Source organism: Rhinolophus sinicus, linkage group LG03 (assembly GCF_036562045.2).
Source record: "Rhinolophus sinicus isolate RSC01 linkage group LG03, ASM3656204v1, whole genome shotgun sequence".
Lineage (NCBI taxonomy): Eukaryota > Metazoa > Chordata > Mammalia > Chiroptera > Rhinolophidae > Rhinolophus > Rhinolophus sinicus.
This window is the reverse complement of record NC_133753.1, coordinates 73,589,057-73,603,556: the sequence shown is the minus strand read 5'-3', so window position 1 is coordinate 73,603,556 and position 14,500 is coordinate 73,589,057. Positions and strand designations below refer to the sequence as shown.

At 38.0% G+C, this 14,500-nt stretch overlaps 1 protein-coding gene across 2 annotated transcripts in view; it reads left to right on the top strand.

Moving 5' to 3' along the window:
• The window catches only part of STXBP6 (syntaxin binding protein 6), a 236,163-nt gene that overhangs the window by 62,890 nt on the left and 158,773 nt on the right, over positions 1-14,500 (top strand). Inside the window, exon 2 of one of the 2 annotated variants that reach the window (XM_074328106.1) lies at positions 14,308-14,467. In XM_074328106.1, coding sequence (XP_074184207.1) covers positions 14,344-14,467 — 124 coding nt within the window. In that variant the 5' untranslated portion in view covers positions 14,308-14,343. Of the gene's footprint in view, positions 1-14,307; positions 14,498-14,500 lie in introns of both variants that reach the window. The other variant, XM_019718447.2, reaches the window with a different exon arrangement.

Below are 14,500 nucleotides of genomic sequence, written 5' to 3'. Positions count from 1 at the left end.
CTGTGGCCTGGAACTTGGCCAAAAGTATTCTGTGCTTCTTGGCCTGGCTCAGGCTATTCCACCTGGATAGGCCATCACTGCTTTTGGCCTCAACAGCCAAATGAGAAAACATAAACTGTGAAAATTCAAGGGAATAAAAGGTGATAGCCAAAAGTTGAGGTTTAGAAATCTGTGGTCTAGAGGTATTCTAGTCCAATACTTAATTTCATGCCAATTCATAAGAAAAAGAATGAATCTGAGAAGAGCTCCCACTGTGATAAATCATGTTTTCTTTCTCTTTCTCGCTTCCTCCTGACATGTCACCTGCCCTCACCTTCCAAACACTTGGGACTCCTATAATCACTGTTACTTGAACAAGCATTCAACAAAGTGGAGAGCAATGGCTAGCATTAACCTTGACCTTGCTACTCTTTGGTGGTATGATTTGGGAATTATCCTCTGGACTTCAGTTTTCTTAAAATGTAAGGGAGAGAATTGGATGAGATAGTCAACCACTAAGATCACGTACAGCTATTAAATTTTTAAGCCTACGAATGCCAACATTCTAGCTTACCCGTGCCTTTCAATGGAAGTATAAGCTGCTGGCGGGAAGGGCCCAAAAAAGTATTAAGGAATGGTTGTTGATTGGCTCCTTTGGAAGGCCTTGCTGAGATCTTTCTCAGTAAAGTCAAGTGGAGAGAATTCCCCTTGCCAAGATTTTTAAATTGGTGAAGTCCAGAGCATTGCTCCTTAGGGAAACCACTAAGGGTCCTTGAATTCCTGGCAGCAAAGATAGAAGGCACAGAAAGAGTGTGAGGCAGGAGGGTCCACGTTGTGTTTCTGAGATGCCAAAGGGGGGTAATACAGCAAAGGAAGTGGAAAGAGGAGTTTCCCTTAAGAACCAGCAGAAACCTTTGAAATGTGTGCCTTTTATATTTGAGCCTTTTCCGGTTTGGAAAATAGCCTGCAAGGTTCATAAAACTGCCGGTGGCAGCCATCCAAAATGCTCCCGGGAGTTGACTCCTGTGCTAAGCAGTTGGTCTCCAAAGGAGGTGGCGAGCAGCTGTGATGAGGCTTCAGCGGGCATTGTCCTGCTTACGGGGAAAGAGATCTATTGTAGATTCTCTCTGCTAACGTTGTCTCAGCTCCCCAGTTTTTTATTTGTAGAACCCAAACAAGCTCTATACTAACTAGATGACATGATTCTCGGTGCCAGCAACACAGCACGACATGCACACGCGAGATGAGCAGATGTCTAGAAAGAACGATTTCACACTACAGTCTGATTCATTATCTTTGTAGCTGCAGGTCAAGAATGATAACAATATCTTGCCCACCAGAAACCCAGCTTGATCTGATACACAACTGAAGCAGAGAATTTGTGTTGGTTTACTAGAATGCGTTCACCTTTTCTGACCTTTCTCATCTCTTTCAATGAGAGAGTGAGGAAGAGCATAGACGCCTGGAATCACACTTTATAGATTCAAATACCTACGTTTGCCCTTTAAAATCTGTGTGATCTACAGCAACTTACTTAACTACTCTGAGCCTTAGTTTCCTTATCTGTAAAATGGAATCTCGCCCCTTCCCCCCAGGTATAAACATATTAATGGGAATTGTCAAATACCAAAGCCCAATATCTAAGTGTGTGCATCTTGTGTTGGAATATGAGGTAGCTACAAGGGAAAGCTTTTGGAGGCTGAGCGGGGGGAATCTTTCCAGCACCGTTCAGATTATACTGCACGGGCACAAAATTGTGAAGCTGACCATTGGGGGAGATGAATTAAAGTTGAAATTACAATCCTTGGCCAGATCCTTATGAGACAGAAGAAATTAATGACCTTATTGAACATGTCAATTGTGAACTTGAGAATGAAGGACAGAGTGCCTTACCTTTTAAATTGACATGGTAAATACATGTAAAATGTGTCACATTTCTTCTGTGCCCCTCATTGTTGTGAAGGACTTCATGTCAGAATATAACACGGATAAAATATCAATTACAGAAAATTTACTGAAGCTCTCTCAAGAATATAAAGTGATGATAATCTCCAAATCAGGAACTCAAGTAGGAAATATTGTTTTAAAAATGATGTTAGATTTAGAGACTATTTCAAGAAGTTTTGCTCTGATTTTTAGATTCTTAGAAAATATGTAAACTTGTTTCAATTATATTTTAGGTTTTATGTTTTTTGTTTGGTTGGGTTTTTGCTTTTTGGGTGTTTTTGTATTTTCGGTTTTTATAGGTTTCATACACTTAAACCACTTAAGGTCTTTTTAAAGGCTTATTATCTTTTTAGTATAACTTTCCAGGACTATTCTAAAACAAAAATAGCTGAATCAAGAGAACTTGTAATTTGTCTAAGATTTGAGCTAACAAATATCTAATGTAAAAGTCTCATCTTATGGTTGCTGGAGGGTTTATTCATTTCTTTGTTTCTTTGTTTTTAATGGTTGATATGTTTGGTCTTTTTTAATCCGTAACTTCTTTATAAATCAAGCCCCTCCCCTAAGGAAAACACCGAAACCACTACCTAAGTCTTCCACTTCCTTTCATGTATGGGTTTAGTATTTCCCCTCCTCTTCTATCATCAGTGCAAAGTAAAGGAAATATACTAATTCAGCAATCAGTACAGAACATAGCATATAAGGAAAACATTTATTTTCATGCTGTCAATCCTCATGTGGCTTTATTCATATTTGTTCAGAATCTATTTGTCTGTTGCCAGTGTTATCTGCTATGAACAAAGCTCTCAGGCCAGGATCTTGTTTTCTTCGTTTGCTAACTAGCTGTTAGATATCACAATGACATAGTTCTCAAAAAATGGGAAATGCCAACAATTCAAGTTCCTTTTGGGTTGTTTTTTCTTACAGCCCTTTCTTTCTTTGATATAGTTGAATTCATTTTGTAAGGCCTGCCTCACATTTTGGATTCATAGTCCTGTCGTAATCCAGTGAGTGCATCCTAACCTGCCCTTCCCTTTGGTAATGTATTTCCATCCATTACTCTAGGATTAGTATGGGGGTACTGTGGGACCAACTTAACTGGTCCTTGGAATTTAAACTTGTGAATGTGAAGGTTCTATTATAGAATGAATTCCTCAGAATGAGGGATGCTTATGAAATCTCCATCTCACCTTGACAAATCCTCCAAATGGCATATTCCCCACAGCGCTTTTTGTTGGTGGTTGTGGTGATGTTATTTTTTGGCTCTGTTGTACCATTTGTTAAAGTTCGGATGTAGTGATTGACAAGAAGCTTAAATAAAAAGTCCACCCGCTGTTAAATAAACTTGTGTGAACACAGGTCTTGCGGGCTGGGCCTAGAGCAGGGTTCGTTCTTTGGATATTAAACCTATGAGAAGAATGTGCTTACTGAACATAGAAACAAGGAAAGAAGAGAGGAAAATATCTAGATTTATAGTTGAAGCAGATGTGAGTCACTGGCTTGGAAGAAGGATCCTGTGAACACAATGTCACCTACATAAGGAGGGTCAGTATAGAGCAGGAAAGAAAGCCAATCAAGTCTCATAGTATTTGGTATCCTGATGGGGAAAAGGAGCCTGAGGATGCATGTAAGCCATGCCCAGGGTCTGCCGTGTACAGTTGTGCTGTTTCTATACTGCTTGAAGGTACGTGTCCAAGGGAGCAAGGGCTGCTGACATCCTGCTGGTGTTCTGTTCTCCAGGCCATGGGCTGGGGCATGGAGCTACATTTCCATAGAGGAAAGGTGCCATTTTCTTCTCACAAAAATGCTGTCCAGGGCTTGTTGTAATTGTTCACAGCATTTGTTCTACTTTCTCCCAACTCTTTAAAGGTGGCAATTTATCCAGTTTCACCTTTGGGATTCCCAACACCATGCCTAGAGTGGAGTTAAAAGCAGAGGAGGACAAACTGATAATTGGATCTCAATAAAATATCTTTTGATATGTCTTCCAATCTGGGAAGAAAAAGTGGAGCTCAAAAACAAAATGTTTTAATGAGCACTCTAGTCAGTTTTATGATGGAATAAGAATACCGCCCTGCAAAATCTCTGACCTATTTTCTTGTTTCAAAATCCAGAGACACTCAACATTTTGGCAAACGTTTTCTACACATCTTGTTATGCATATAAATACACACATATGGTTTTTCATTTGTGACCTCTTTTTCTGTTTTGTAATCTCCTTGTTTTCACTCTGTATTATGTCATGGTCATTTTTCCAAGTCAGTATCTATAGATCTATGCCACAATTTTTTTTTTGTTAGTTTCAGGTGAACAAAACAACGTAATAGTTAGACATTTATTCCCCTCACAAAGTGATAATCCCCTCCCCCAATCTACTACCCCTACGACATCGCATACAGTCATTACATTTCCACTGTCTCTATTCCTTATGCTGTACTCCACTTCTTGTGACTGTATATATATATATATATATATATATATATATATATATATATATATATATATATATATATATATATATATATATATATATATATATAAAATTATAGTTGACATTCATTATTATTCAGCTTCAGTTTCAGGTGTATAGCACAGTGATCAGGCATCTACACCATGCCTGAGGTGGTCTCCCTAATAAGACAAGTGTCCATCGGATACCCTACAAAATCTTTACATTATTGATTATATTCCCCAAACTGTGTTTTGTATGCCATGATTTTTAAAGGCTGTGTAATATTTCACTGGATGGATGTATTTAACTGTACTTAAACAATGAAGATTAGATTTTGATGGATATTTAGGTGTTTTATGTTTTGCTGTTAAAAATGAATCTGAGGTAAGCGTGCATTTTTAGTACACACAGGCTCACACCATTTTCTACAGTAGTAGAGTTGCTGGTTCAAAGGGTTCCGATTCAAATACTAATCTCTGTGCAAAAGAAATTATAACTTCCTCATAATCCCTACATCAATAGGGATGGGTTAAAAATGGCACAGTGCACCATTCATGAAAACACATACCTAATGATTTGGGTTTACAGTCTTAAAGTAAACTTTGGAAGATTCATTTAGCAGCTATCTTGAGTGCACACTTGGGCTTGAGTGTGGAAGTATTTTGTAAGCCATGCAGTGCTATACAAACCTGTGACTCATTGCTGGGACTTTACAGATTATCTACCATGTACTCTCAAGAAAATGTTTACAGTCTATTTTGTAAACGGTTCATTAAATACAGTGGGAAATCCAATGACAGTGGTTCTGAACCTAGTTGTACAGCAGAATAAACCAAAGCAATCATCAAGTAAACCTTGCCCCCCAGATCCTCTGAATTTCTGTGAGCAGGACCTCGGTGCCCCAGTTTATGCTGATGTACACCTTTGTTTGGAATTCCTCCTTTAGGCTATTTATTTGTCCCTCTTCAAGTATTTTTCTAGCAGATTGCGCAATATTTTTAGCTTTTATTCATAGATTTAAAATTTTTATTTTTCTGTTTGGAAGTTCTGACTCCTTCCAGAATACTTTTAGAGGGTTTGTTCTGTTTTGTTTTTTGTTTTGTTTTGGGTATTTATTTAGTCCAGATTTTTGTAAATCTTGTGAAGTCATAAATATGCGTTTTTGGTCTGACATACCCTCTGGTTTCACATCATGGCAAACCCATTCCATAGCCCTTGTGGTTTCTACCACAAAGAATGATGACTCTGTAGTGGTTCCACTTTTCAACTTTGAATATTATCACCAGATTAAAGTTATCTGTCTATTCTAGTGTCATATCAGACTCCCTTTGTAGATCTTGCTAATAAGAATTTTTAGTTAAGAGTAGTTGTTGAACTACATGGAAGAATTGGCTGGTGGGTTGAATATTTTTGTCTAATTTATTTAATTTTTCTACATGATTACATGCTGTGGAGCAACTAAAGTTTCATCTTGAGAACTTTTATTACACAGTAAAGTTGCCTAAATAGGAATTTTGCATATTTAGAATCAGTAACCTTTACTTGAGGAAATTTTTATAAAGGAGCTACATTGACCTCAAATTATCTCATTGACCTTAATCTATGAAACCAGAAAAAAATAGATTTTCATGCATAATAAATTGCATGTTTTCTTATTACCATATGAAGTTTTTGGATTTGGGAGCAAAATGTTTAGATTATTTTTAGGTTTAATGATCATACGATTACAGCTGACTTGTAACATTTAGTATCTATATGCTGTGGAGTTTAAGAGAATTAAATTTAACATTTAACAATTTAACATTTCTCTACCTTTCAACCTGTACAACATCGACTTGTTCCTTGTCAAGATAATTGTGTTTCTCTGTCAAGACCATGCATGGAGAAGAAACAATTAAATACAGTTAAGCTGGAATCATATTTATCCTTTAGAATATTACATTAGACAGTGTAGAGGGATGACTGTGAGTGAGATGGGAGTGATACTGGAGCCCTTTAGGAGGCTTCTAAATCATTCCATCCAGGGATGGTTAGGATCTGAACCAACACAAAGGATGTGAGAATGAAGAGGAACTGGTGGGGTCCAGAAATAGTAAATCAAACCACGGGACTTGGTGATTGGTTAGTGTTTGGGCGGGATGGTCAGAAGGTTTAAAGGAAAAGGCAGAGTCTAGTTTACCTGTTAGTGAACATGCTCAGTCAGTACGTAAGGCAACAGGAACTGGGTGCGTGATTGTTGTCATCAGATGAAAGGAGGGCGTTGAAGCTATATTTGAAATTTCAAAAACAAGGAGGCAATCCAGAGAAGTCCTGTTTTAGAACATTCCTTGTTTTTTCCTCATTTCTAGGTTATTTGAGGTCACCTCAATAGAGTTTCCATGCATTAGGGAAGACCAGCTGATTCTCCCAAAAGTCTTCCAGGGTGACATTATGTTTGCTGTTAACCTGGGAGAATTCTGAAACTTGATATCAGCTTGTTTTGAGGACATCTGCCTCAGGGTTGAATCTTGTGGGTTTAAGAGATTGATGTCTAAAGCCAGGGATTCTGGTTACTCATTGGCAATGGGACTATAATTGTCATTCAGTCTAGATTACTTGTGCTGGCACAGTCGGTGCCAAAATATGATCAGAAGATTGCATGTTAAACTTGGGATCCAAACAGGGAAGTTAATGAGGTTAGAGGAATCAGTTATCTAATAATATTAAGCTAAATAGATGGCGCCTGTCTTGCCAGTGGAGGCTCTTTCCTTTCACCACCAAAGGGGTGTAGCCTACAAGCCTTAACTATCTCTCATCTGAGTGAACTATTTGCATGATAATGCCCAGCCAAAAGGTATCTGCAGTTTTAATTTACTGGAATTCCTACCAGCCCTCCTTGTCTCCTGTCTGCTAGGAGGACAAATGTCATTTCAACTACGGGAAATTAAAAATGTCAGTGTTGGAATACAGAAAACATCTTGTTTGCCCTGCTTACTTATGTACTTCATCTGTGTAATTCCTGAAGTCAGAGGGGTTTACAACTCCTCTGAGGGATAATTTTATTTCCTGGTTACTTGTGGGGGCCATCTCACTACAGTAACCATGTACTAACAAAAATGGATATGGATTAGACGGGTCAAATTGAAAAGATCGCTGAAAAGGCTTGAAAAAGATTAAAATACACTGCAATTAGTTTCTACAACTACCACTTAAGACTGCTTTGACTTGCAAATCATACTGTAGGTTGGTTTCTTGGAGGGGAAAGCTTTGTAATTATAGCCTATACAAACTGTGGACCAGGAAGAGAAGAAAAGCTTTCATGGGGTATAGGGGAGGAAAAATAATCTCCCTCTACCCTTCTAAGTTCTTACCTGAGACCCCTATAATAAAAGACAAGTTAGCAAGAGAAGAACAAATGGGAGTTTATTAACAAGTATACATGGGAGGTAGCCAGGGAAAAAATGAGTAATTCATGAGGTGGTTTAGATTTTAGGATTAAATGCCATCTTAATAGGAAAGGGGGAGGGAGGATATAGGCCTCTTGGAGAGTAAATGATTTTTAGAAAAGATGAATGGGCCCTTAGAAGAATAGATAGGAGGTATGTGACAAAGTTTGGGCATGGTTCCACTTCTAGTCTCCTCTCCTGTGACAAGTCAGTCATCACTGGTTGATGAAACTCCTGGAGAGGGGATTTATGACAACTAAGTTCCTTTTGGAGGATCTGTCTTTGGGCAGATAAGGAGAGTTCAGGGGAAGCCTCTCTCTGCATTTGCTGTTTTTCAGATGCCTTCAACTCAAAGTAATCAATATACTATAGTGGTATAATTGGGGGTGGCACATCCTGTTACTCTTTAGAGTGCTGTAGGTTGGAGTTAACTATGGTCATTTGTTCACTACTGCTGTTATATTCATTTTGTTTCCTTACATTAAGTTCCCAGCCTGGGGCTGGATATTGATTTACCAACAGTGAGGTGTAAGGTCTGATAAAGCTGCTTTGTTGAATCGAGGAAAAAGTCTATACGTTCTCTTCCTGTATTCTCTCCTGACAAATGAATGACAAATGTCATTTCAACTACTGCAAATCAAAAATGTTAGTGTTGGAATACAGAAAACATCTTGTTTGCCCTGCTGACTTATGTACTTCATCTGTGTAATCCCTGAAGTCAGAGGGGTTTACAACTTCTCCTGAGAATACAGGTAACCCTCATATAACATGGTTGTCACGTTCCTAAAAATTGCCGTATTATGTGAATCCGTGTTATAAGAAACAAAGAACTAGTACAAAAAAGGGGGTTAGGTTCCAAAAATTAAAAAAACATACTGTTATAGTTTATAATTAAGAGAAATATATTTATTAAAGCAATTTTCACCAAAAGTATAACACATTAGTATGTATTAAATAATGTTTTCTTCGTCATCACTACTAAGCACCATTAACTGAGGGCGTTTTCTTTTTGACAAGTATCTTCATCCTCTGAACTTAATGCTCCACGAACAAAATGGATTTAAAATTCTAATTAATTTTAAAATTCTGCAGTCAAATCTGATACGACACCCACGCTTGAATGAAAATTTTCAAGTGAGATATCTTTTGCTCTTAACAGCTCTTATTACATTCCGTGTTGTTCAGGGATTTCCCTAATTTTTAATGAGATGGTTTTTGCTCTTAAAAGCTCTTATTATGCTCCATGTTGTTCAGGGATTTCTCTAATTCTCAAACCGTGTCAGAGCGAAACCATGTTATAGAACTGCTGTGTTATACAGGGGTTACCTGTACTTTCCTTTTCATCCCTTGGTTCCTCTTATAGATAGGCTTTTAAATTAAATATCAGGGTGGCTGCCGGAGAACCAGTTAGAGAGTTGTTTAAAATACAGATCCTAAGATTCTGATTTAGTGGCTATGAAGGATGAACCCAGGAGTCTGCATTTTTGAAAAGCTTTTCATGCTGAATTTAGATGTGCTGTCAGGTTTGGGGATTACTCTTATAGATTATTGCCATGAATCTATACTAGTACCCCTTTCACTTTCTGAGTCTTTCCCTTCTAATCACTGATTCCCATTTCTAGAGTGGCATTAAAACATGCACACATTCGTGATTTCACACAGGCTTGTTAATATTGTCAATGAAAGAACAGCCAAACCTATAGAAAAATGTTATGTGTTTATAAGTTTATTTGAGCCAAACTGAAGCCATGCCCAGAGGAAGATCTCAATGGATTGAGAAAATGCTCTGGAGAATGGTAGTTTGGTAATTCTTTTTATACATTTAGAATTAAAACAGGAAACATAAGGAAGGTTACATGAAATCTATTGGTGGTAGATTAGGGAGGTTGGAGAAAGCAAAGGGGGGACAGGAATCTCTGGGATTGGATAAAAGGCAAAATGGAAAGATACATACATACTTCTTTTATATTGATGGATATAGGATAGTTAGCATTTAACATTTACAATAGAGGTGGTATGCAGGCAGCACAATAACAATCAGGAGTTTGGTGCATGTGGTCTTCTGAGGGTGGTTGTGTCTCCTAGGGAGTCTAGAAGACGTTATTCTGGTAGGTCAAGGTATATTATCCTAGATGCACAAGAACAATGGGCAGGGCTTGCTTAAGGCGAAGATAAACCTTTTACTAAAAAGTTATATGCCTGGGGCGTGACTACCCACCATGACAGGTTCAGTTAGGAATTTACGATCAGACCATCCTGTGTTATTACTTTTGGTCACTGAGCTTGTCAGGTCTGCTATGTAGCCCTTTTTTCCTTCACAGTATCATTGTCCCGAACAAAATCTTTTTTACAATTTCCCATAAAAATGAGTCTGGTAATCTCCTACTCCTGAGTTTCCAAAGGATGAAGCCTATGAATTCCTTATCCTGAAACATTTAGTAAGAGCTTTACATATACTAAACCATTTGTCCATGTTTGGAGTGTTTCATACTCATGAATGAAAAAAGTAAGATTTTGGTAGGTAGAATTTCTCTTTTACAAATACTTTCTGATATGGGTGGCTACATTTACTCACTTTATTCAAGTTCAGAGGGTCTTTTATTTTTCATATCACAGTAGGAGAGTTAATAAAAATTTCAATTTTTAACCACTTATTGTTTCAGGCACTAGAAATAAGTGATTTGCATGCATTGTTTCATTTAATGTTTTCAACAGTTCCATGAAGTAAGTGAAGATATCTCCATGTGGCAGTTAGTAAACTAAGGGTCTGGAATTTTAAGAGACTGACCCAGTTACATGTAGGTTTTAAGTTTTGGAGCTGAAATTTGAACCCAAGTTCAATGAAGTTACTGGTTTTATTTTTCCTTTTTTTTTGTTTTTTTTTGTTTTTTTTTGTTCTTGGCCACTGTATATCAACATAAAAAATGAGTGAATAAAAGGTTATTTTTATTTCTTACCAGTTTTTCAAAAGAAGAGCAGGATTTCCTAAGAATTTGATAAAACATACGCCCCCACCCTTTTTTTTCAGATCGACTTTACATAATAAAATGATAGCTTTCCATTTTTTTTAACCACAGTTTTAGAAAAATGTGAATCTGAGGTGGAAAATCAAAAGCCATGCCATAGTTGGGAAGGTGCTGGTAAGAGAGTGCCTGATGAATTTAGGACAATGACTCTCTTTCTGCATTGCTTATAGAGTGTTTGAGGCCACTCTGCTACCACTGGCTTTCTTTTTCATGTCCCCAAATGGTGACAGGTAAAAGGCCTTGGAGCTAGAAAAGAATTAGTATATGTTTTTCTCTTTTTAAAAAAGGTCCCTGTCAATTATAACACCTGCCTAGGAAAGTCACAGAGTAAATTATGGTGGGGAAATTCTGTTTGCTGGCTTCTAGGAAATCACAGGGTATCAGTTAGTGGTCAGCACATTGAAAAATAGGTCCCCATATAAGGTTGTCATTTTGTCCTCAGCCAGTATGAAGAACTTGGTGGCAGTGATACAGTGTCATGATCAGAGCACACATAGATCTGGGTATAGATTTATAATATGTAGTAGCGATAATAGGTAGATAATAAAAAGCAGCACTTTTTATTCTTTATTCTATTCTTGGTGCAACTGAGAAAGCTTCTATTACAGAATTGAAACTAGGAGACATTTCTTTCTTTTCTTTTGTTAAAATTTTTATTGGGGAATATTGGGGAACGTTGTGTTTTTCCAGGACCCATCAACTCCATGTCAAGTTATTGTTTTCAATCTAGTCGTGGGGGCCGCAGCTCAGCTCCAAGTCAAGTCGTTGTTTTCAGTCTAGTTCTGGGGGGTGCACTTGTCCATGTGGGAATTGAACCGACGACCTTGGTGTTATGAGCACTACACTCTAACCGCTGAGCCCACTGGCCACGCAGGAGACATTTCTTTAACCAGGTGGGCAGCTGTGTTGGTAGCCGTGGTGAATCTGGCACTGGGAAGGATGTTGCCATGGTCTTCCATCATAAATCATCAGGATTTAAGTGAATCCTTTGATGTAGACAGCAGTCAACTCCTGGAGAGCAGGGACGCTGTCTTAACGATTGCTTATATCTCTACTACTGAGCACAGAGGGAGCAACTAGTAGTAGTAGTAGGTGTTTACCACTTGGCTCAATTTTACTTCAGACTAATCTATTTCTTGAGCTGCTGTTACTGTGCACATATAGCTGCACTATTGATCCGTACGCAGGATCTCTGAATACTCCGTATGACCTGCATGACCAACACATAGGTCCTCTCTGCACCTTTAGTTCTGATTTATTAAATGCTTGAACAAATGTCTGTTACCGATTAAGCGTGGATTATGACTAGGATGACACATTGAAAACATTTATTTAAGTTACTGTTAAGCTTTATGGATGATAGGGTTAAAATTCAGATTGACCTTGAATATAATAGATACAAAGGAGCAGAATTAAGACCATCATGGAAGTACAAGTTTTGGAAAACTAAATGTAAAATGGGGACTGTATATGTACGAGGTCAGACAATTAAGTTCACAAACTCATCCTAGAAAAAGTGCTACACACCTCATTGCTGAATATCACTGCAGTCACCTTCGAAGTTCTCCCCTTGGGCAGCTATGCATCAACGTCAGTGCCTAGTCCACCCTTCTAAGCAATTTTGGAACTCTTGCTGGAATGGCCATCAGAGGTGTCATTGTATTACTTTTGATGTCCTGAATGTCATCAAAATGTCTCCTTTTCAACATTTCTTTTATCTTCAGGTAAACAAAGAAGTCATTGAGGGCCAGATCAGGTGAGTAGGGAGGGTGTTCCAATACAGTTATTTGTTTATTGGCTAAAAACTCCCATATAGACAGTGTCATGTGAGCTGGTGCGTTGTCATGGTTCAAGAGCCCTGAATTGTTGGTAAAAAGTTCATGTCACCTAACTTTTTCACGCAGCCGTTTCAGCACTTCTAAACAGTAAACTTGGTTAACTGTCCGATTGGTAGAAATTCATAATGAATAATCGCTCAGATATCAAAAAAGATTAGCAACATCATTGCAACAAGTTTGCAAACTTAACTGTCAGACCTTGTATAAGCTTTGGGGAGGGGAGAAGGGGAACTCATTGTGAGCCAGCAACATACTGCTTTCTTTTCTTAATTACTGGGCACACACTGCCAGTTAACCACAGGAGCATAACATGTGGGAACTTCTGGGTAACATTTCCAAAACACTTAGCATTAGTCAAACACTTTTTTAGAATTCTGTGTCCAGTTTGGCTGAAGGAAAATGTGGACAATTTATCAAAGGTCCAGATCATGGCAACTAGATGCAGAAGAGCATTGGAAAATAGGACCCATTGAAAGATGTTAATAAATAAGAATTACTTAGCCTGATCCAAAGCAGCTGAAGAGTGATTAAATTAATGGTCTTCTGTTGCATGTCTAATTATTATGTAGAAGATAATATAATTATTTCCACTATTAATACAATTAGGGAAATAGATTTACATTAGAGTTAAAGGAGATTGTTTGCAGGAGCATAAAGAACTTCTTGACTTTAAGAATTGTTGGACAGTGGAAAGTCTTCTCAACTGGAAATATGAAATCATGTTCCTTACAGGATAAGAATGGGGATGGGTACTGCATGCCAATTAGACTTAGGAGACCTGACAATTAAGTTTGCAAACTTGTTGCAACGATGTTGCTAATCTATTTTTTATATCAGAGGGATTATTCATTAAGAATTTGTACCAACTGAACAAGCAGTTAACCAAGTTTACTATTTGAAAATGCTGAAAAGGCTGCATGAAAAAGATGACCTGAACTTTTCACCAACAATTCATGGCTCTTGCATCACGACAGTGCACCAGCTCACACGGCACTGTCTGTGAGGGAGTTTTTAGCCAGTAAACAAATAACTGTATTGGAACACCCTCCCTACTCACCTGCTCTGGCCCCCAGTGACTTCTTTCTTTACCCAAAAATAAAGGAAATATTGAAAGGAAGACATTTTGATGACATTCAGGACATCAAAGGTAATACAATAACGACTCTGATGGCCATTCCAGAAAAAGAGCTCCAAAATTGCTTTGAAGGGTGGACTAGGTGCTGGTGTCAGTGCATAGCTTCCCAAGGGGAGTAGTTTGAAGGTGACCGTAGTGATATTCAGGAATGAGGTATGTAGCACTTTTTCTAGGATGAGTTTGTGAACTTTATTGTCTGATCTCATAGGTGCAGTTGGGGTACAGATTGACAGACTTTCTAGATCCCATTTCATGCTGCTCATCTCACATTGTGAAAGACATTTTCAGTGAGTAAATCAGTATTTACTTTTTGCTCGTATTTTTTCATAGTTATTATAAATGTCAAGACCTTGCTTTTAGTGATTCTGTAATGCATTTCAAGCAAGTGAGAGGTTAAACCACAAATTGAAAATAACTTTCAGCTGCAAATCAACTTGAGGTTCATTCTTACATGGATCCTTACAATACTGTCCATTCTAACATGCCTTTTCTTTTTCTTCTTTAGAAAACTCACCGTTTGCCCCTACTCGCTTACCCTACAATGAGTGCCAAATCTGCCATCAGCAAAGAAATTTTTGCACCTCTTGATGAAAGGATGTTGGGAGCTGTCCAAGTCAAGAGGAGAACAAAGAAAAAGATTCCCTTCTTGGCAACTGGAGGTCAAGGTGAATACTTAACTTACATCTGCCTGTCAGGTA